General features: G+C 43.1%; 1 protein-coding gene across 10 annotated transcripts in view; it reads right to left on the minus strand.

The window, feature by feature from the left end:
* The window catches only part of cacna1db (calcium channel, voltage-dependent, L type, alpha 1D subunit, b), a 122,782-nt gene continuing 98,908 nt past the window's right edge, over positions 1-23,874 (minus strand). For 7 of the 10 annotated variants that reach the window (XM_067412953.1, XM_067412947.1, XM_067412952.1 and 4 more), the window contains 9 exons: positions 23,577-23,862; positions 20,982-21,112; positions 20,777-20,887; positions 16,640-16,941; positions 13,648-13,794; positions 12,646-12,785; positions 11,253-11,326; positions 3,086-3,367; positions 1-1,311 (listed from right to left, as the gene is read on the minus strand). In XM_067412953.1, the coding sequence (XP_067269054.1) occupies positions 1,042-1,311; positions 3,086-3,367; positions 11,253-11,326; positions 12,646-12,785; positions 13,648-13,794; positions 16,640-16,941; positions 20,777-20,887; positions 20,982-21,112; positions 23,577-23,862 (1,743 nt within the window). In that variant the 3' untranslated portion in view covers positions 1-1,041. The remainder of the gene's footprint in view (positions 1,312-3,085; positions 3,368-11,252; positions 11,327-12,645; positions 12,786-13,647; positions 13,795-16,639; positions 16,942-20,776; positions 20,888-20,981; positions 21,113-23,576; positions 23,863-23,874) is intronic. The other 3 variants (XM_067412955.1, XM_067412954.1, XM_067412950.1) reach the window with 1 other exon arrangement.

Consider the following 23,874-nt stretch of genomic DNA (forward strand, 5'->3'; position numbering starts at 1 on the left):
TAAACCTATTTTTTTTAAAAAGTGGAGTGTTCCTTTAAGCAGCCTAATCTTGTCTACATTATGCCTTTATTGTGAATGTGAGTATTAAAGATCTTGTTCTTTGCGTGTTTTCGAAGCTTTGATTATGTTTATAGTGTGCAATATGTTTTGTGTGTAAAAAACACAGTATTTTTCACACAATTGCCTTATCTGTACAGCGCTGTTTCCTCTTTCCTAAAAACGGCCTGATGATTTCCTTGTTCTATGAAGTCCCTCCTTCAGAAACACGTAACGAGTTCTGATTGGGCCAGCGCTTCCCGTGTTGTGATTGGACAGCAGCTTAGCGCACTTTGCCCGGAAAGGTCCCGCCTCTTACCATAACGGGGCGATGCAAGCGCTGAATGCGCGCTCTTCTCCACGCGGGAGAGCAACGAGAACACGCCCCCTATTTTGCGTGTTCTTGTGGGCGGAGCTTTAGTCAGCAAGCGGTTCCAGTGACGTCATCACAGCAGGAAGTGCAGCGGTGTAGTCCAAACTGGCCGTTCGCCGTAGGCTTTGAAAGGGAACTTCTGTTAAATAAAATATCTTGTTTGGCATTGAACTTTGAGCTTTATAATTGTACAGGTATTATTTATGCTCCAACAGCAACATTTCACACTAACTTAAGTTTGAAAGATGGAATCGCGAAGAACAGGACCTTTAACAATATGCTTTCGTGTTGTGCTGCTGTGTTTGCCAGTGATTGTATGATTTTCTGGGACCAGGAAAAGACTGAAATGGTTAGTGTTAAAATAACATTTTCCCAAGACGCACAAAAGTATGAACCTGGCGTCCTCTATTCTTTCTGACAACAAAGCACCTGAACACAACAAGCTCGTAATAATCACGACTTCTGAAGTGGGAAGTAGGAAACTTCTGATAGCACGTGAAGGCAGCATAAATAAAAAGATCCAAGCATAAAGCGATCGATCCACGCAAGCCATCAGACACTCCCGTTTAAAGGCACAATTACCTCATTCATTCGTTATTTCTACATGATTTAGTTTTGTTGGGGGATCTTTACTATAATACTGAGACGTAGAACATTTCGTCTGTGAGATCCTCCTCGCGTTTGCTGCTCGCGTCCATCTCCTCGTCGCTGTAGTCGCGGACATTGCTCTGACACGTCTCTTCTGCCTCCGGCCCGTGGCCTAGCGTGACGTTCAGTAAGTTGCTAGCAGCACTTTCCATCTCGTCAATAGTCATTTCACAAGCATCTGCAATCTCGTGTTTTGTCGCCGTCACAAACTTTGGATCCTTTGCATATTTGCCCAATCCTCCAGATATCATCACCTACAACAAAAGGCATCGTGTCAGCGCGGCAAGTTTTGACGAAGGAATATACATTTATATATAACTATATGCAAAGCCCAGGATAATGAAATGAAAAAAAAGAAAACTTAAGTACAATCAGCAAAACAAGCAACAGACAAAATAATACAAATAAATGGGCATTAAGTCCATAAAGTCCCTCTTGTCAATATTCAACAATGGAGGCAAGCTTTACTTGTATGTATGATATGATATAGCATAAAAGATATACAGCATGTCAATATTTTACAGACTCATATATTTGATGTATAGACCAATATTAATATTAATATAGACTATTAATATAGGCCAATATTAATATTAATATATTTGCTCTTAAATGTCAAAAATGTCAGATTTATTACATACGAAGCATCATTTCAACCATACATTTTTGTCAGTGTAGTTAAATACAGTTGAGGTCAGAATAATTAACCCCCTTGATAAATATGATCATAGATGGCTGTAAAAATAAATCTGCATTGTTTATCCTTTTGGTCTTTCATTAAAAAAATAATTTAAAAACCTTTTATTGAAGTAAAAGAATTGAAATCACATTATGAAATAAATGTTTTCCTCCAAAACACGTTGGACACAATTATTGACACCCCTAAAAAAATGTTATGAGTAAAATATCTCTCAAGTATATTCCCATTCATTTTGACATCTTTTAGCACACCAGGGAGACTTAGGAGCATGAAACTGTCCAGCCATGACTTTCTGTTTCACAGGAGTATAAATATGAGGAACACAAAGACTAAATTCCCTTAATCATCATCACAATGAGTAAAACCACAGAATATAGTTCTGATGTGAAGCAGAAGATTGTTGAGCTTCACAAAAGAGAAAACGGCTAAAGCACTGAAAATCCCCATTTCCACCATCAGGGCAATAATTCAGAGGTTCAGTCAACAAAAGATGTTCTGATTCTGGAAGAGGACGTGTGTGTGTGTGTGTGTGAGTGCGTGTGTGCGTGCGTGCGTGCGTGTGCGTAGACACCTTCTGAGCTGGCGTAGGATTGGAGCGTGCCGTACGCCAACGTCCATATTGATAAATCTAAAAGTCACCGTGGGTTTGGGTGTACACTGGAAATTTGGTTTACGCACTTTTGATAAATGAGGGCCATTGTTACCTATCTATTAGGGGTGGGAGAAAAGTTGATTCACATATGAATTGTGATCTTATACCAATTTGCATCGATTCACACGTTTCAAAAAGGCAGCGGCTATTTACACTCAGTGAAAAAAGCGTATTTTCTTAGCTATAGATGATATTTACACCAAGTGAAAATAGTGATATATGCTATTTACATATGCTATTACAATGTAAAAGTAGCAGTTATTTGCAATGTGTGTAAATAGTAATTACATGCAATTTATACTTTACTTTGACAGATACACACTATTTGCACCTCAGTGTTGTTGTACATTAACATGATGCAATAATAAAAGAGTGTAAATGATTAAAGTGATAAATGGATGCCGCCTTAATGGGACAATAAAAGCCCTCCCTACACCGACCCCTAAACCTACCCAATAAATGCTTTATTATTATTAAACATCTTGTTAGGCACTTTATTTCCATTTTTAGAGCTTTTATTTTATTTTAGTGAAAGTAAATGCCTTTCCGATGTTATAAGTCTGACGGCTGTCCAACCACAGGAGGGAGAGGAACTAATGACAGAATTTTCATTTTTGAGTGAACTAACACTTTAAGACAAACAGGACCAAACACAATGAGTAACATCGGCACGCACCGCTTCCACCAGGCTTTGAGCGCTGCTCCGCGTCTGCAGGTGATGGCCGCTCAACCGGGGCGGAACCTTCAGGAGCACGGGGGAGCGTGTTGACCAATCAGAGGCGTGCTGGGAATTCCAGAAGCCCCTGTGGACCAATCCAGGAGTGCTGCTAGCGCTGGGCGTGGTCTGAATCAGAGGGGTGTAGGGTGGGGGTGTGGCCGGGGGCGTGACCCATGAGCGGATGGAGCGCGTTGGAGAGAGCCGCGCTCGACTTGATTCTTGTCCGCTCGCCATCTTCACCTGTGAAACCGCGAGAATAAATGTTTAAAACTGACCTGTATGTTCACAAGTGAGTTTTACTGGTGTTTGTGTTTGAGTGAGAACAATTTTATATAATTTAAATTTAAAGTTAGGGACAGGTGTGGTGGTGTGGGTCAGTTTAAGGGTAGAGTTAGGGACAGGTGTGGTGGTGTGGGTCAGTTTAAGGGTAAAGTTAGGGACAGGTGTGGTGGTGTGGGTCAGTTTAAGGGTAGAGTTAGGGTCAGGTTTGGTGGTGTGGGTCAGTTTAAGGGTAGAGTTAGGGACAGGTGTGGTGGTGTGGGTCAGTTTAAGGGTAGAGTTAGGGACAGGTGTGGTGGTGTGGGTCAGTTTAAGGGTAAAGTTAGGGACAGGTGGGGTGGTGTGGGTCAGTTTAAGGGTAAAGTTAGGGACAGGTGTGGTGGTGTGGGTCAGTTTAAGGGTAAAGTTAGGGACAGGTGTGGTGGTGTGGGTCAGTTTAAGGGTAGAGTTAGGGACAGGTGTGGTGGTGTGGGTCAGTTTAAGGGTAGAGTTAGGGTCAGGTGTGGTGGTGTGGGTCAGTTTAAGGGTAAAGTTAGGGACAGGTGTGGTGGTGTGGGTCAGTTTAAGGGTAGAGTTAGGGTCAGGTGTGGTGGTGTGGGTCAGTTTAAGGGTAGAGTTAGGGTCAGGTGTGGTGGTGTGGGTCAGTTTAAGGGTAGAGTTAGGGTCAGGTGTGGTGGTGTGGGTCAGTTAAAGGGTAAAGTTAGGGTCAGGTGTGGTGGTGTGGGTCAGTTTAAGGGTAAAGTTAGGGTCAGGTGTGGTGGTGTGGGTCAGTTTAAGGGTAGAGTTAGGGACAGGTGTGGTGGTGTGGGTCAGTTTAAGGGTAAAGTTAGGGTCAGGTGTGGTGGTGTGGGTCAGTTTAAGGGTAAAGTTAGGGTCAGGTGTGGTGGTGTGGGTCAGTTTAAGGATAAAGTTAGAGTCAGGTGTGGTGGTGTGGGTCAGTTTAAGGGTAAAGTTAGGGTCATGTGTGGTGGTGTGGGTCAGTTTAAGGGTAAAGTTAGGGACAGGTGTGGTGGTGTGGGTCAGTTTAAGGGTAGAGTTAGGGACAGGTGTGGTGGTGTGGGTCAGTTTAAGGGTAGAGTTAGGGACAGGTGTGGTGGTGTGGGTCAGTTTAAGGGTAGAGTTAGGGACAGGTGTGGTGGTGTGGGTCAGTTTAAGGGTAGAGTTAGGGACAGGTGTGGTGGTGTGGGTCAGTTTAAGGGTAGAGTTAGGGACAGGTGTGGTGGTGTGGGTCAGTTTAAGGGTAGAGTTAGGGACAGGTGTGGTGGTGTGGGTCAGTTTAAGGGTAGAGTTAGGGACAGGTGTGGTGGTGTGGGTCAGTTTAAGGGTAGAGTTAGGGACAGGTGTGGTGGTGTGGGTCAGTTTAAGGGTAAAGTTAGGGTCAGGTGTGGTGGTGTGGGTAAGTTTAAGGGTAGAGTTAGGGACAGGTGTGGTGGTGTGGATCAGTTTAAGGGTAGAGTTAGGGTCAGGTGTGGTGGTGTGGGTCAGTTTAAGGGTAGAGTTAGGGACAGGTGTGGTGGTGTGGGTCAGTTTAAGGGTAGAGTTAGGGTCATGTGTGGTGGTGTGGGTCAGTTTAAGGATAAAGTTAGGGTCAGGTGTGGTGGTGTGGATCAGTTTAAGGATAAAGTTAGGGTCAGGTGTGGTGGTGTGGGTCAGTTTAAGGATAAAGTTAGGGTCATGTGTGGTGGTGTGGATCAGTTTAAGGGTAGAGTTAGGGACAGGTGTGGTGGTGTGGGTCAGTTTAAGGGTAGAGTTAGGGACAGGTGTGGTGGTGTGGGTCAGTTTAAGGGTAGAGTTAGGGTCAGGTGTGGTGGTGTGGGTCAGTTTAAGGGTAGAGTTAGGGTCAGGTGTGGTGGTGTGGGTCAGTTTAAGGGTAGAGTTAGGGTCATGTGTGGTGGTGTGGGTCAGTTTAAGGATAAAGTTAGAGTCAGGTGTGGTGGTGTGGGTCAGTTTAAGGGTAAAGTTAGGGTCATGTGTGGTGGTGTGGGTCAGTTTAAGGATAAAGTTAGAGTCAGGTGTGGTGGTGTGGGTCAGTTTAAGGGTAAAGTTAGGGTCATGTGTGGTGGTGTGGGTCAGTTTAAGGGTAAAGTTAGGGTCAGGTGTGGTGGTGTGGGTCAGTTTAAGGGTAGAGTTAGGGACAGGTGTGGTGGTGTGGGTCAGTTTAAGGGTAGAGTTAGGGACAGGTGTGGTGGTGTGGGTCAGTTTAAGGGTAGAGTTAGGGACAGGTGTGGTGGTGTGGGTCAGTTTAAGGGTAGAGTTAGGGACAGGTGTGGTGGTGTGGGTCAGTTTAAGGGTAGAGTTAGGGACAGGTGTGGTGGTGTGGGTCAGTTTAAGGGTAGAGTTAGGGACAGGTGTGGTGGTGTGGGTCAGTTTAAGGGTAGAGTTAGGGACAGGTGTGGTGGTGTGGGTCAGTTTAAGGGTAGAGTTAGGGACAGGTGGGGTGGTGTGGGTCAGTTTAAGGGTAAAGTTAGGGACAGGTGTGGTGGTGTGGGTCAGTTTAAGGGTAAAGTTAGGGACAGGTGTGGTGGTGTGGGTCAGTTTAAGGGTAAGGTTAGGGTCAGGTGTGGTGGTGTGGGTCAGTTTAAGGGTAAAGTTAGGGACAGGTGTGGTGGTGTGGGTCAGTTTAAGGGTAAAGTTAGGGACAGGTGTGGTGGTGTGGGTCAGTTTAAGGGTAAAGTTAGGGACAGGTGTGGTGGTGTGGGTCAGTTTAAGGGTAAAGTTAGGGACAGGTGTGGTGGTGTGGGTCAGTTTAAGGGTAGACTTAGGGACAGGTGTGGTGGTGTGGATCAGTTTAAGGGTAAAGTTAGTGACAGGTGGGGTGGTGTGGGTCAGTTTAAGGGTAGAGTTAGGGACAGGTGTGGTGGTGTGGATCAGTTTAAGGGTAAAGTTAGGGACAGGTGTGGTGGTGTGGGTCAGTTTAAGGGTAAAGTTAGGGACAGGTGTGGTGGTGTGGGTCAGTTTAAGGGTAGCGTTAGGGACAGGTGTGGTGGTGTGGATCAGTTTAAGGGTAAAGTTAGGGACAGGTGGGGTGGTGTGGGTCAGTTTAAGGGTAGAGTTAGGGACAGGTGTGGTGGTGTGGGTCAGTTTAAGGGTAGAGTTAGGGTCAGGTATGGTGGTGTGGGTCAGTTTAAGGGTAGAGTTAGGGACAGGTGTGGTGGTGTGGGTCAGTTTAAGGGTAGAGTTAGGGACAGGTGTGGTGGTGTGGGTCAGTTTAAGGGTAGAGTTAGGGTCAGGTGTGGTGGTGTGGGTCAGTTTAAGGGTAGAGTTAGGGTCAGGTGTGGTGGTGTAGGTCAGTTTAAGGGTAAAGTTAGAGTCAGGTGTGGTGGTGTGGGTCAGTTTAAGGGTAGAGTTAGAGACAGGTGTGGTGGTGTGGGTCAGTTTAAGGGTAGAGTTAGGGTCAGGTGTGGTGGTGTGGGTCAGTTTAAGGGTAGAGTTAGGGTCAGGTGTGGTGGTGTGGGTCAGTTTAAGGGTAGAGTTAGAGACAGGTGTGGTGGTGTGGGTCAGTTTAAGGGTAGAGTTAGGGACAGGTGTGGTGGTGTGGGTAAGTTTAAGGGTAGAGTTAGGGACAGGTGTGGTGGTGTGGGTCACTTTAAGGGTAGAGTTAGGGTCAGGTATGGTGGTGTGGGTCAGTTTAAGGGTAGAGTTAGGGACAGGTGTGGTGGTGTGGGTCAGTTTAAGGGTAGAGTTAGAGACAGGTGTGGTGGTGTGGGTCAGTTTAAGGGTAGAGTTAGGGTCAGGTGTGGTGGTGTGGGTCAGTTTAAGGGTAGAGTTAGGGTCAGGTGTGGTGGTGTGGGTCAGTTTAAGGGTAGAGTTAGGGACAGGTGTGGTGGTGTGGGTCAGTTTAAGGGTAGAGTTAGGGACAGGTGTGGTGGTGTGGGTCAGTTTAAGGGTAGAGTTAGAGACAGGTGTGGTGGTGTGGGTCAGTTTAAGGGTAGAGTTAGGGTCAGGTGTGGTGGTGTGGGTCAGTTTAAGGGTAGAGTTAGGGACAGGTGTGGTGGTGTGGGTCAGTTTAAGGGTAGAGTTAGGGTCAGGTGTGGTGGTGTGGGTCAGTTTAAGGGTAGAGTTAGGGTCAGGTGTGGTGGTGTGGGTCAGTTTAAGGGTAAAGTTAGAGACAGGTGTGGTGGTGTGCGTCAGTTTAAGGGTAGAGTTAGGGTCAGGTGTGGTGGTGTGGGTCAGTTTAAGGGTAGAGTTAGGGACAGGTGTGGTGGTGTGGGTCAGTTTAAGGGTAAAGTTAGAGTCAGGTGTGGTGGTGTGGGTCAGTTTAAGGGTAGAGTTAGGGTCAGGTGTGGTGGTGTGGGTCAGTTTAAGGGTAGAGTAAGGTCAGGTGTGGTGGTGTGGGTCAGTTTAAGGGTAGAGTTAGGGACAGGTGTGGTGGTGTGGGTCAGTTTAAGGGTAAAGTTAGAGTCAGGTGTGGTGGTGTGGGTCAGTTTAAGGGTAGAGTTAGGGACAGGTGTGGTGGTGTGGGTCAGTTTAAGGGTAGAGTAAGGTCAGGTGTGGTGGTGTGGGTCAGTTAAAGGGTAAAGTTAGGGACAGGTGTGGTGGTGTGGGTCAGTTTAAGGGTAGAGTTAGGGTCAGGTGTGGTGGTGTGGGTCAGTTTAAGGGTAGAGTTAGGGTCAGGTGTGGTGGTGTGGGTCAGTTTAAGGGTAGAGTTAGGGACAGGTGTGGTGGTGTGGGTCAGTTTAAGGGTAGAGTTAGGGTCAGGTGTGGTGGTGTGGGTCAGTTTAACGGTAAAGTTAGAGACAGGTGTGGTGGTGTGCGTCAGTTTAAGGGTAGAGTTAGGGTCAGGTGTGGTGGTGTGGGTCAGTTTAAGGGTAGAGTTAGGGTGAGGTGTGGTGGTGTGGGTCAGTTTAAGGGTAGAGTTAGGGTCAGGTGTGGTGGTGTGGGTCAGTTTAAGGGTAGAGTTAGGGACAGGTGTGGTGGTGTGGGTCAGTTTAAGGGTAGAGTTAGGGTCAGGTGTGGTGGTGTGGGTCAGTTTAAGGGTAGAGTTAGGGTCAGGTGTGGTGGTGTGGGTCAGTTTAAGGGTAAAGTTAGAGACAGGTGTGGTGGTGTGCGTCAGTTTAAGGGTAGAGTTAGGGACAGGTGTGGTGGTGTGGGTCAGTTTAAGGGTAGAGTTAGGGTCAGGTGTGGTGGTGTGGGTCAGTTTAAGGGTAAAGTTAGAGACAGGTGTGGTGGTGTGGGTCAGTTTAAGGGTAGAGTTAGGGACAGGTGTGGTGGTGTGGGTCAGTTTAAGGGTAGAGTTAGGGACAGGTGTGGTGGTGTGGGTCAGTTTAAGGGTAGAGTTAGGGTCAGGTGTGGTGGTGTGGGTCAGTTTAAGGGTAAAGTTAGGGACAGGTGTGGTGGTGTGGGTCAGTTTAAGGGTAGAGTTAGGGTCAGGTGTGGTGGTGTGGGTCAGTTTAAGGGTAGAGTTAGGGTCAGGTGTGGTGGTGTGGGTCAGTTTAAGGGTAGAGTTAGGGTCAGGTGTGGTGGTGTGGGTCAGTTAAAGGGTAAAGTTAGGGTCAGGTGTGGTGGTGTGGGTCAGTTTAAGGGTAAAGTTAGGGTCAGGTGTGGTGGTGTGGGTCAGTTTAAGGGTAGAGTTAGGGACAGGTGTGGTGGTGTGGGTCAGTTTAAGGGTAAAGTTAGGGTCAGGTGTGGTGGTGTGGGTCAGTTTAAGGGTAAAGTTAGGGTCAGGTGTGGTGGTGTGGGTCAGTTTAAGGATAAAGTTAGAGTCAGGTGTGGTGGTGTGGGTCAGTTTAAGGGTAAAGTTAGGGTCATGTGTGGTGGTGTGGGTCAGTTTAAGGGTAAAGTTAGGGACAGGTGTGGTGGTGTGGGTCAGTTTAAGGGTAGAGTTAGGGACAGGTGTGGTGGTGTGGGTCAGTTTAAGGGTAGAGTTAGGGACAGGTGTGGTGGTGTGGGTCAGTTTAAGGGTAGAGTTAGGGACAGGTGTGGTGGTGTGGGTCAGTTTAAGGGTAGAGTTAGGGACAGGTGTGGTGGTGTGGGTCAGTTTAAGGGTAGAGTTAGGGACAGGTGTGGTGGTGTGGGTCAGTTTAAGGGTAGAGTTAGGGACAGGTGTGGTGGTGTGGGTCAGTTTAAGGGTAGAGTTAGGGACAGGTGTGGTGGTGTGGGTCAGTTTAAGGGTAGAGTTAGGGACAGGTGTGGTGGTGTGGGTCAGTTTAAGGGTAAAGTTAGGGTCAGGTGTGGTGGTGTGGGTAAGTTTAAGGGTAGAGTTAGGGACAGGTGTGGTGGTGTGGATCAGTTTAAGGGTAGAGTTAGGGTCAGGTGTGGTGGTGTGGGTCAGTTTAAGGGTAGAGTTAGGGACAGGTGTGGTGGTGTGGGTCAGTTTAAGGGTAGAGTTAGGGTCATGTGTGGTGGTGTGGGTCAGTTTAAGGATAAAGTTAGGGTCAGGTGTGGTGGTGTGGATCAGTTTAAGGATAAAGTTAGGGTCAGGTGTGGTGGTGTGGGTCAGTTTAAGGATAAAGTTAGGGTCATGTGTGGTGGTGTGGATCAGTTTAAGGGTAGAGTTAGGGACAGGTGTGGTGGTGTGGGTCAGTTTAAGGGTAGAGTTAGGGACAGGTGTGGTGGTGTGGGTCAGTTTAAGGGTAGAGTTAGGGTCAGGTGTGGTGGTGTGGGTCAGTTTAAGGGTAGAGTTAGGGTCAGGTGTGGTGGTGTGGGTCAGTTTAAGGGTAGAGTTAGGGTCATGTGTGGTGGTGTGGGTCAGTTTAAGGATAAAGTTAGAGTCAGGTGTGGTGGTGTGGGTCAGTTTAAGGGTAAAGTTAGGGTCATGTGTGGTGGTGTGGGTCAGTTTAAGGATAAAGTTAGAGTCAGGTGTGGTGGTGTGGGTCAGTTTAAGGGTAAAGTTAGGGTCATGTGTGGTGGTGTGGGTCAGTTTAAGGGTAAAGTTAGGGTCAGGTGTGGTGGTGTGGGTCAGTTTAAGGGTAGAGTTAGGGACAGGTGTGGTGGTGTGGGTCAGTTTAAGGGTAGAGTTAGGGACAGGTGTGGTGGTGTGGGTCAGTTTAAGGGTAGAGTTAGGGACAGGTGTGGTGGTGTGGGTCAGTTTAAGGGTAGAGTTAGGGACAGGTGTGGTGGTGTGGGTCAGTTTAAGGGTAGAGTTAGGGACAGGTGTGGTGGTGTGGGTCAGTTTAAGGGTAGAGTTAGGGACAGGTGTGGTGGTGTGGGTCAGTTTAAGGGTAGAGTTAGGGACAGGTGTGGTGGTGTGGGTCAGTTTAAGGGTAAAGTTAGGGTCAGGTGTGGTGGTGTGGGTAAGTTTAAGGGTAGAGTTAGGGACAGGTGTGGTGGTGTGGATCAGTTTAAGGGTAGAGTTAGGGTCAGGTGTGGTGGTGTGGGTCAGTTTAAGGGTAGAGTTAGGGACAGGTGTGGTGGTGTGGGTCAGTTTAAGGGTAAAGTTAGAGTCAGGTGTGGTGGTGTGGGTCAGTTTAAGGGTAAAGTTAGGGTCATGTGTGGTGGTGTGGGTCAGTTTAAGGGTAAAGTTAGGGACAGGTGTGGTGGTGTGGGTCAGTTTAAGGGTAGAGTTAGGGACAGGTGTGGTGGTGTGGGTCAGTTTAAGGGTAGAGTTAGGGACAGGTGTGGTGGTGTGGGTCAGTTTAAGGGTAGAGTTAGGGACAGGTGTGGTGGTGTGGGTCAGTTTAAGGGTAGAGTTAGGGACAGGTGTGGTTAAGTGATAAATAATCCCCAGTTTACCTCACATAGACTCATTTCTCAATACTTGGGTCACTGTTACAAACCTCATCAGTCTAAGCGAATGTAAAAACACTACTACTATTGTTCTTCATCTATTATGTTGGTGCCAGTAGGGCGGTGATGCTTGAGACGGTCCATATGCTAGTTATGCCATGTCTGTTTTTGCGATGATCACCTGATGCAGGGCAATCTCATCTTGACTGCACTGTTTGCGTAGACACTCGAAATGGAAAACGGGCTTGTGAGAGGCTGTATGAAAGAATACACATATGCACATTTATTACAGTGGAGGAATGTTCAATAACAACGATTACACTGTAAAAAAAAATTGTGTTGCCTTAAATTAAGTACAATCCACTTAAATTACATTAATCTTGTATAACTTATAGAAAAAGAGATGAACATTGCTTAACATATTTTGATGAGTTACAGCAATGTAAAACAATTGTTGTCATAACTATGATCCTATAATATTTTATAGTGTGTTGCGAGAAGTCTTTGCCCTGAAGTCTAAATTTGGAAATAGTTCAATTTTAACAAACACATTTCTATCCGTTTAGCCGCTGATATACTTCTCAAAATATGCAGGTATCCTGTAATAGTGGGAACATTGGGTCTCATTCACTAATAATTGCATGGATTATTTTGTATTTATACACGCATGAAAAAAACGGCCTAATATACAGAGAAAACCTTAAAGGGTTACTTCAGCGATTTCGCTTTCAATCAGCAGAGATCCGGTAGTATTTTCGAATGATCGTGCCCCAGAGACGAGAGAATTATGTATTTTATTTCTGGAAAAAATCCTCAGATGACACAAATATCGTCATTTTGGTCCCACTTTATATTAGGTGGCCTTAACTACTATGTACTTACATAAAAAAAATAAGTACAGTGTACTTATTGTGTTCATATTGTATTGCAAAACACTTTTGCTGATATTGAGGTGGGACATGGGTACGGTTAGGGACAGGTGTAGTAAGTTTAAGGATAGGGTTAGGTGTAAGGGAAGGGTCAGCAGTGTAATTATACATGTAACTACACAAATTAATTACTGATGTAATTACATTCTGGTATTTTTCAAATGTAAGTACAATGTTAAATCATGTATGTACACAATAAGTGCACTGTCTTAAATTATTAATTCAAATGTTAGTACATAGTAGTTAAGGCCACCTAACATAAAGTGGGTCTGTCATTTTTTGTGTTTACATAGCAAGCACCAAAACCTTTACCAAGTTTCATACCATTCCAATTACGTAAAGAAATCGAGAAAAACTAAATCAGTCAAAAACCAGAGCACCAGAGGGTTAAAACCACATTTCATCTTCATTGTAGCAACTGCACTATTTTCTCATATTTCCTCTCCATGATAGGAGTTAAAAAAAACACCAGAATCTCAGAAGAAAGCGAAGCGATAAAATATCAATATAACCGTTTATCCAGCGGCTTGTTCAGGAGCCTCAGCCTCATGTTTATTCCCTTACTAATCCAAGCTCTCAATTAAAAGCAGTTTGGTAGCCGCTCAGTGCGATTCTGTTGATTATTTATGATTAATAGTATCTCACATTGAGCTGGGGACAGCAGGAGTCGTTTTGATGACCTCTGGGATATGAGCAGCTCATCATCGTCACAGACGCATTCACACACATCCTGCTGTCTAACTGCATCACAGTCACTCAGAGTGTCCTGAAAGTCTTTGTACGACCTTGCGAGAAAAACAACAAGAAGATCAAGATATTTTGATATTATTGATACACAGCACTGCAAAAAATGCTTTTCTTACTTAGTATTTTTGTCTGGTTTCTAGTCCAAACATCTAAAAATTCTTAAAACAAGAAGTATTTACTAGACAAGCAAAAGTAATTGTCTTGTTTTGTGGAATAATAACTCAAAATGAAGAGAGTTTTTGCTTAAAATAAGATAAATAATCTGCCAATGGGGTGAGAAAAATAATCTTGTTTTCTGTTTGAATTAAGATTATTTTTCTCACCCCATTGGCAGATAAATAATCTTATTTTCAGCAAAAACTCTCTTCATTTTGAGTTATTTTTTCCAAAACAAGACAATAATTTTTACTGGTCTAGTAAATGTTTCTTAATGTAAGAATAGTTAAGTAAGAAAAACATTTCTACACTGCAAAAATGCTCTTCTTATTTAGAATTTTTTTTTGTTTCCAGTCCAAATATCCAAAAATTCTTAAATCAAGATTAATTTACTAGATAAGTAAAATGTCATAAGATATTTTTGCCTGTTTTATGGGGGAAAAAGTTAGTTTTTGCTTAAAACAGGCGAAATGATCCGCCAATGGGGTGAGAAAAATAATCTTTTTTTTTTTTTTTTTGACGGAAACAAGAAACAAAATTATTTTTCTCACCCCATTGGCAGATCATTTCACCTGTTTTAAGCAAAATCTCACTTCATTTTGAATTAATTTTTAATAAAACAAGAAAAAATATCTTACGTCATTTTATTTATTTAGTAAATGCATCTTGATTTAAGAACTGTTAGATATTTAGACTAAGACAAAATATTTTGCATTGAGTTTCTTAAGCGTATATAAGTATTACCTGTCTCTAGCCAGCGTGACGTCGTCCTCGTGGAACTCTTCTCCGCTGTAATACTCCGTGGCAGAGTTCCTGTCGTCATCACTGACCTCACCATGGCTGGGGTTTTGCACGTGGATAGTCGGATATCCGACAGCACTAGAGCAAGGCCTGCAAGACATTGGAGCATCAAAATATTAGTGCACAAACCCCTACCCCAGTTTTAAATGTGAATATTTTTCTTACACAAAACCTATCAATTCACTTCAGAAGGTCTTTATTACATTTACATTTATGCATTTGGCAGACGCTTTTATCCAAAGCGACTTACATTGCATTCAAGGTACACATTTTACATTTTGTCAATTCTTTATTAACCCCTGGATATTGGACTAATTTAAATTTTTGGGTGACCAAACCATTTTAAGGGGTCTGAGTGTTCACATATGGGCAAAAAACACGCAAACCTCTAAAAAAGGACCAAGTGTGAAAACACCCTTTAAAGTTCACATGAAATCAATATGGACAATTTTTGCATTTTTTATGGAATATTGTCGTGTTTGTTATAAATGATATATCTGTGCACATTATTTTTGTTCCTGGTAATATTGAATCAGAATAACTTTCCCTCCCTCTTGCAGCGACATCTCTTCTCTGATGATGAGGGCGGGGCAACCTGTCACTCACATGAGATCCACCAATAGCAAACCACAACCGGCCAATCAACTCCACACGGAAAAAATCAAGCCCCGCCCTACATTTGTTCTTGTTTGAGAAGCATTTCACTCGGATATGCGGCACAATAGGGAAAATAAGACGAGAGAAACTACTGTTTCATGACGACGTTAAGATCTGTCTGGTCCATAACACACAAAACAGAAACCAAAAGCCTCTTTTCCACCGCAGGAACTTTACCCAGGAACCAGGAACTTTGGTTGGTACTCGGTGTGTTCTGACCGCAGGAACCAGGGTCTAAATGAAGTTCCGGGTAAATATTTCCCCCTCCAAACGGCCCTGCTTGCGAGGTAGTACTTTTTCAAAGTTCAGGAACTTTCAAGGGCGGGACTTGGGTGCTGAACATGCTGATTGGTTTAGCATTTTGTTTCAACCGGGATTTTTAAAAGTCTTTTGCGAGGTTCGTTCTGCTCTGTCTGATGGCGCGCGTTCGTCTCAGCCTTCTCACGTTCAATGTCTGTAATAGCTGATAATAATTTTAAATCTAGCTTTACAAGCTTTCTGAATATGCTAGTGCTCTTTTCAGTCGTTGTTAATTACCTCTTTAGTAAACCTAACGTTATACATAACCAGCAAAAGCAGCACAGCTTGAATCTCTTCCATACTCGTTATTCATTTTTTTACAGTCTATTTTTCACCATGTAAACGACCTGACCGATTACTTTTAAGTAATCGTCCTTACATGACGTGACGGCGCGCCGCGCTCATGTTGTCGAGAGGGGCATTTTTCTGAGGGGTAAACTTTTTATTTCGTAAGTTATTTCGTGAAGATTATTTCGTAAAGATAATGTTGGAATAATGACACAGCGTATATTGCCCCAGGCAGTTTTTACTTTAACTGCGCCTGACAGAAGAATACTTTTTTTTCTGAGATGATTATTACACTTTACAACAGATAAATAGCTTGTATAATACTGTATTAGTACTGGTGGCCGTTAAGAGTTGCTATGGCTACAACTGCATGTCACAAAATGATTGCGATTGAAAGTCATCACATATAAACACCAGATCGGTTTAGATAACGTCTCATGTAAACAGTTCACTAAATCTTTCAATCGGAATGACAAAAAAAGCGTGCTTGTAAACGTGGATATAGTATCGCGCAAAAATGATTACTGCCCGTCACTGACTTGGAGGAGCAGTCGCGCGCAGTCCTACATCACCGGACTAATCTGCCTAATCTTCACTGTACTTAAGATCGCGGTGGAAACGCAGACAGCTGCAGGTCTGGGGGGAGAAAAGTTCCTATAAAAAAAGTTCTTGGTACAAATTGTTCCGGGTAATTTTGGTGGAAACGGGGCTAAAGTTTCATATTATCAGGTATAACATCACAGTTGCTGAATATGACCCCAAGATTGCTGGCTGACTCTATTGTTGTACAGCCAGGGATATTTTGAAGTGTAAACAGCAAACCTTGCAGAAAGAAAGAAAAAACAGCATATTAAGTATGTTTTAAAGCATGGCAGCAGGTTTGAGCTGCACTCTTAAAAATAAAGGTTCTTCAATGGTTCTTTTCCATGAAGAACCTTTAATATACAAAGAACCTTTCCATTGCACAATAGGTTCTTTAGAATATAAAATGGTTAGAAAAAAAATGGTTATTTAAAGAACCTTTCACAAAACAGTTCTTAGGGAAATCAAAAATGGTTCTTCTATGGCATCACTGTGAAACCCCATTTTTGGTTCTCCTGGCACCTTTATTTTTAAAGCTCCACTGTGAGATATTTTCCCCCATCTAGCGGTGTAAAGGTTTATGTCCATCCAGTGAATATTAGTTTCTGTTCCTCTCAATTCTGATTTCGTTTTAACTCCTACGGTGGCTGATTTAGTCCAAGATCAACATGGCAATCCTCCTCTTCACATTCGACACGGTGCCATCGAGTGTTAAAACGCGAAAGGCGAAGCTTGATTTTACGGGTATGTCCCTCTTTGGCTACTGTACTTTCAAGATGGAGGAGCAACATGGCGACCGGCATTCGAACCCCTCACCCGTATGTGTTTTCAGTGGCATATTATAAACTTACGAGAATACTTTATTACTTGAAAGAAGTAAATATACAGTAATGAGCACATATATTTTTGAAAGAATAAGTGTTTTTAGCTAAGAATAAACTAAAAAAGTTACACAGTGTAGCTTTAAGGCTGTGGTCCTGAGCTGGAGCTAGTTTCTTAGGACCAGCACTTGATGAGCTGCAATGCTTCAAAATGCTTTTTTCAGCAGGAAAGATGGCCCGTTTGACTCATATTAATCAACAGTAAGCCCAGTTTTTGTTGTCCTCACCTCTTGGAGTGAGTCCTGAGCTGTAGTTCTCCATCACTCTTGAGGTTGAGGTAGGAGCTCAGAGAGGACACCAGGCCTCGCGAGGGCCGACGGCAGCGACTGTGCCAGCCGTTGGTGAAGGCAGGGGCCGCTGGCACATTGGCATTGTTGATATTTAAGTTGGATGATTTGGTGTCTGACTGGCAGTAACTCTGGTTGGAGCACAGGGGGAGCGGCAGCTGCAGAGGACGCTGGGTAACGCTGCTGCTGTACGGGTCTCCACTCACGTGATTGACCAGACTGCCAAACACAACTCCATTCCTCTGCAAATACAGACAACAGAGTGAGAAACAAATGCAGGATTAACATTGTTCCCCTTAGATTTTCATCAAATCTAATAAATATTTTTTAAATTATATACAAGTGCTATTGAGCTTCTGTGGTATTGGGCTCTGCGCTACAGGTCCAAGGATATTAGCCAAGCCCGGCATTATTCAATGAAATTAATGATATTTAAACAGAACCGAACCAAACCGTGGCTCCGAAACCGTGATTTCCCCGAGTGTGTGCCCCTATAATCTTAGGCCCTGTTGTGACGACCCTGAGTCTCCTGTCATCCCTAATTGGGCAAAATGGGAGGAGTTTCTGATTATCTCCTGTGCTAATTGACAGTTACTTAGAGTGTATATAAGAGTGATGTGTATCATTATCAGTAGCTTCCTCTGTGTGATAGACCTTCTAAGAGGTGGCTCTGTGTACTGATGTAAGCTCTTATTGATTATTTTCTCATTCATGTTTGTTTGCCATTTCCTAAGTCATGTAGTGTATTCATATATTCTATTATATGCATGGGCGTCGGAACCATTGTGTGTGTGTGGGACAAGACCCACCCACTTTTTAAGACCAATGATATTGGACCCACTCACTTTTATCGTCTTTAATAATTCAGCATGTCTGTTTACCTTGACTACCAATTAACGGAGAAACTTATTAAGAAACTTATTATTAAACACATGTTAACGCTTTTCTAATATTTTCTCTTTTTTTATTGAAAATAAACACCTTTCCGATCTGATATGTGATGGGGAAAGGGAGTAGAGCGAGTGTGGCTAAAGGCGGATTCGAACCTAAGCTCGATTTGCAGCAAAACTTAATGCCATGCGTCTTACCCCTACTCTATAGCCACAGTATATGATTTAGAGATTTCTTATTCTTCGTAATTTTGTCTGGCCCAATCAATCGTTTAGTAAACGGCACTTTTTCTGTCTGGACACGGAGCATAAAAAACATGCAACTTATTCATTATCTTTATCTGTGAAACTGTTGATTATGGCAGTTAAATGAATATAGCCTTTTTATTATTATTAGACTATTGGTATTGACTGGTTTGAGGTCTTTTTTGGTATAGGAAAGGGATATGGCCTCAAACGCACCATAATGCAGGAAATCACATCTATGAAATCATTTTTTTTTCTGTGGGAGAACCCCCAGACCCCTGCAAAGCTATTTCCCCACCTATCATACTTTGCCTTAGCCGCTACTGACCCACCCACTTTTTATTTGCTTCTGACGCCATGATTATATGTTTACTTGTTTCTTTGATCCCTAGACGTCTGTTTGTTTATATTCATTGTGTTAATTTCACTTTAATAAACTAGTTTTTTTTAAAGCTACACTGTGTAACTTTTTTAGTTTATTCTTAGCTAAAATCACTTAGTTCTTTCAAAAATATATGTGCTCATTAATGTATATTTACTTCTTTCAAGTAATAATGCATTCTCGTAATTTTATAATAAACCATTGAAAACACATACGGGTGAGGGGTTCGGATGGCGGTCGCCATGTTGCTCCTCCATCTTGAAAGTACAGTAGCCAAAGAGGGACATACCCGTAAATTCAAGCTTCGCTTTTCGCGTTTTAACACTCGATGGCACCGTGTCGAATGTGAAGAGGAGGATTGCTTGAGGCTGCTATATGATGATGGAGGATCACTCTTAAGCCCCTTTCACACTGCACGTCGGACCCGCAATATTCCCGGAGCATTGCCGGGTCGCCTTCTGTGTGAAAGCAACCACGTCCCGGGATTGATTACCGAATTCGACCCGGGTCGGGGACCTAGTAACATTGCGGAATATGTATCAGAGTCACCAAGGAAGCGGAAAAGAGAATTAAGACGGCAACGCAACGGGCAAATCAACAAGACAAAAGTAAATATTGGAGTGGCCTTTCCAAGATGGAAAGAGCTCATGAGGAGCAACGATTTTAAAAAGAACGCCGACGTTGACTGCTTTCTTCTCGACAGGTAATATTAATTCAGCCTATTATTGTTGCTTGGCTAATTATATCATGGTGTGCTGAGCATAACACTAGAACGACGTCTAGGATAGTTTTCCTCGCGTCAATGATGAAAAAGTATTGTTTACCTTATAACATAAATCCGTGTTCTATGACGGATAACATGAGATTAATATTTTAATTGCATTATAATTTGTTTGCCTTACGCTAGTGATGTCATATAATATACAGAATAACGATAGCACTGATAAAAGTTACTTTACTAAGATTAGCTCGCATTCGTCTGGAACCTGATAGCTGATGTTAGCAATGAAATGGTAAAAAATAACGAAAACCTAAAACTATTATTAATTTTACATATATTAATTTGATCATAGATCATTTGGCAAATTAAATAACTGCAAATTATAATAGTTTTCAAAAGTAACCTCATCACTTGAAGCAACACTCACCGAAGAGGTCGAACTGGAAGCCATGACTAAATTGGCCACCGTAGGAGTTGAAACGAAATCGAAATTGAGAGGAGCAGAAACTATTATTCACTGGATAGTCATATATCTTTACACCGCTAGATGGGGGAAAATATCACACAGTGGAGCTTTAACTAGAAGTGTTGTCCGTTTTCCCCTTTTTATGTTGCGACTTTCAACGAGCGGGTCGTAACACCTGTCTACACGAACACGGGTATTTTCAAAACCGCAGCTTTTTCTACGCGGTTTGGCTGTTCGTCCACACGCAAACGCTGTATCCGGTTACTAAAACCAGACTTTTTTGAAAACTCCGGCCAGGGTGAAGATTTTTAGAAACTCCGGTTACAGCGTTGTCGTGTAGATGGTGAAACCGGAGATTTCAGCTTTTTAAATTGAAGTGCGCGCCGTTCTCTCCTTTGTTTGACGTCAGATTTTCCACGTTATCTCCTTTTGATTTACGTGAGTCGAGTCTAAGCGGTGGACTCTACTAACAGCACTTATCTCATGTATAGCCTACAGATACATGTTCAGTTATTTCATTGTATTGAACAAAGGCGCCAGAATGCAATTAATACAAAATAGTAAAGCAAGTGTGTGAAGCTATTACAGTCCACTTCGGCCCTGCACCTGTGTATACAGTTACCTGTCACTGAGTCCAAAGCAAAGGAACTTGTAGGAAGTGTTTCACTGAGTCCATGGCATCCCTCAGTCAGTGCAATGTGCATCGGTGCCGTGAATGGGACCCATGTGGAAATCAGGCAGACAATCGTAGCGTAGTTTTGCGTTCTCATGTGGACAGATTTTTTTAAACCGTGCTCGTGTGGACGTGATTGTTTTTTAAAACGGAGGAGGAAAAACTCCGGTAATAAAAATACCTGTGTATTTAGGACTAGGCCTTAGTGAAAGTGGTAAACAAATGTGGCTTGCTGTCTGCTATAGAGAGGCTCGGAGAGAGGATATTCTACCCGAGCTTCGATTGCTCCCCGATAGCAAGCAAAATTTTACAAAAAGGAGGAGCAGGGAAGGAGGAGGGATGCTGCAAGAACTAACAACAGGAAGAGGTTAGCAGCTGGTTGTATACCTTGGTATTAATTGAAAGATTTGATGTGCGTACTCCTCCCGAAATGACGTTTAATAACTTGACTTGAACTGAACCGTGGCATAGGTGTATCGTTATACCCCTACTAATGACATACATGTCATTAGGCCAATGTTAGGCCAATTGTCACTTGGCCTAACAATGTCATTTATACAATCGTTATTTGATCGCAATGATTGTTTGAATGATTTTGTCAAAGGTTTAATAATAATAGATAGGTTCACGGGGGTGTTTGAATGGAGATGGTGATGTTTTAAGGATGAATCACAGCTCTAATATAATATGATGCTGTACCCCGTATATCTCTTCCTCCTCGTGGAGGGTGACCAGGCCTTCCTCCTGTAGATCACATGATATGGCTCGACGGATCTCAGGCCCGATATCATGAAGTGTGCGCAGACCAGCCTGCAGAAGACACGGAGAGAAGACACATTTCACATTATGATACAGGAGACCTTTTACAGAATGATATTATAATATGTTCCAGTTTTTAGTTCACCTGTAGAGCGGTGGTGGTGTTGAGATGCGTCTGGCCTCCCACAAGCCCTTGCTCTTTGCGCTTCCTGAATTTCCTGAAGTAGTCTTGTATCAGGAAAGTGGCATAGAACTTCCCAACGGTAATCTCATCATCTAAACACACACACACACACATACACACATACACACTTTTGTTTCACTATATTAGTGAGGACATTACATAGACTTCCATTGATTTTATATCAGTTTAATTATATTTTCTATCCCCTAAACCTACCCATCACAGAAACACGTGCAGTACAATAGATTTAAATAAAAACATGTGTTGGCCGATTTATAAGCCTTTTTAACTAATGAGGACCAGTCCAATGTCCTCACTAGTGAGTTGTTTTCATATTTTACTATATAAGTGATGACATTTGTGCCCTCACAAGTATTGGCAAACAAGGAACACACACACACACACACACACACACACACACACACACACACACACACACACACACACACACACACACACACACACACACACACAGCAAATAACCTATAAGACAACTATATTGTATGTATAGCTACATTTTAGTCTTGAGTATTGGTCACACCCTATGTTAGCTGTACTTGCATAACAAATAAAACAAATGTACAATGTGCTTATTGTGTTGATGTTGTGTTGAAAACACTTGAGCTCCTGTTGAGGAGAGATACGGGTGAGGTTAGGACAAGTTTAAGGGTGGGTTCAAAGGTCAATAGAGCAATAGATGTGACTTCAGAAATCAATTACAGCTATAACTACATACTGGTAACCATACATTTTATCATAATTTTACTTTGGTTTGAGTGAATTAAGAACCCTTAGAATCTGTAGTTTCTTCTTCATTGTGTGTGTGGGCATGTTTTTGTGTAATATCAGGACACAAATGTGACCAGTCACGGAAAGTAGGGACACAAGTCGGTTCTGGGGCATTTTGAGTTATTCACAGATTCTGAAAGTGTAGTCTCTAAGCATTCCAACGATGTGTAACACATGGAAATCGGATAATATTTGGAGAAGTTGTGTCCATCTGAATGTAGGCCTTTAGAAAAGAGTAAACGAGAGAAAACAGCCTCTGAAGTTTTGCAGTTCTCACCTGTTCTCACCTGCTGGGAGTGACAATAGGGCTCATTTACATCTCATTTAGATAAGCCACACCCCCTGTAAAGCTGTATGGTTGCTAGTAACGACAGACGCAACGGGAAAAATCGGACTGCATACTTTTAATAATAAAGGGTAGCAAATGCTAACATTACCATCTAAAAGCCCATTATAGTAACGGGGTTTTTTGGCAAGTGATACGATGCTAACGATTACAATTAAAATGAAGAACAAGAGGTAGGTATGGGAAGGTCTAAACATGAGATAACGTGTGTGTGTTCTTAGAATGAACACAAAACGACAAACTTTGGTGTTTATGGAAACACACCCCATAAGAAACAGAAAAGTATTCTTGCAAATCTTGTTGCCTCCAATGAAATAAGTCATTGGGGCACACTTTCTGTTTGCCGGGGTCTTCTTAGTGGATGTACTGAGCGTCTGTTCAAAGGGGATAAAGACAGAGATGTGGGTATAGTCCATAACCGTGGCTGTAGTGTAGGGCTAAGGTGCATGTCATTAAGTTTTGACGCAAATCGATCAGAGGTTCGAATCTGCCTTTTGCCACACACTCTAACCGAGAAACACTTATTAATAAACACGTTAGATGCTTTATTTCCGCTAACATTTTCTCAATTCTTTTTGAAAATAAATGCCTTTCCGATCTGATATGTGATGGGAAAAGGGAGTAGAAAGAATGTGGCAAAAGGCGGATTCGATCCTCTGATCGAGTTGCGTCAAAACTTAATGACATGCGCCTTACCCCTACACTATAGCCACGGTTACAGATTTGACCCATTTCTCTGTCTTTATCCCTGTCAAATGTTACTATCGATATCGCCTCTGATTTCTTACGGTCCAACTCGTCTGACGCCAGTCTGATACATTCTTCCTCTTCTTCATCTTCGCTCAGGTGTAGATTAGGGTATTATCCAGTCTTATTATGCCGCTTTCATCACCGCTCAGATCATCTCTGCAGCCGGCCAGAGCGCTGCATTAATAATTAGCCACGCGTCCCTTGGAGGGCGGGGCAGTAACAAAAGCCAGTATAGAAATACACACAGACAAAACAAGGCGATTTCAACCTCAAAATATACGCTTTTAAATATACCATTAATGGCATCTCAAACACGGAGAGGCTTCATCGTGATTTCAACTAACAGATTCTGCAAAAACGCGAAAATCACATAATTTGAAAAAAAAACTTCTTTCTCATTTTTCTCAATATAGCGCTGCCGACTTGTGTCCCTGGTTTCCGTGACGGGTCACAAATGTGTATAACATGTATCTAACATGACATGGGTATGACACAGGTATTACAGGAGAGGGTGAAATATGAGGACATTACCCATGTCCCCACTTTTCAAAAGGCTTATAAATCATACAGGAGGAGTTTTTTTGAGAAAGTTAAAATGCAGAATGTTTCCTGTGATGGGTAGGTTTAGGGGCAGGGGGCAGTGTGTGTGCGTGTGTGTGTGTGTGTTTGACCTCCAGCAGGTGGCACCACTTGGTCCAGCAGTTTCATGCTAGTCCTCTTCCAGATCTTCTTGATGACGGCTCGTAACTCCTCATTGGCTTGCTCCAGATTGCCTGAGAGACACACACTCGTGACTAAGAGCACACGTTCACACCAGCACAGACGTGCGAACGCCTCCATCATGAAAGCTTTACCTTCAGTCTTGATTTTCAGAGCCGTTCTGACCAGAGCGAACAGGGTGGCGTTGAACATGACTGTCCCATCACTGTTCAGCGGCATATTCATGGCCACCAACCTCTGGAGAGAAAG

This window comes from Pseudorasbora parva, chromosome 13 (assembly GCF_024679245.1).
Source record: "Pseudorasbora parva isolate DD20220531a chromosome 13, ASM2467924v1, whole genome shotgun sequence".
In the NCBI taxonomy this organism is placed as follows: Eukaryota; Metazoa; Chordata; class Actinopteri; order Cypriniformes; family Gobionidae; genus Pseudorasbora; species Pseudorasbora parva.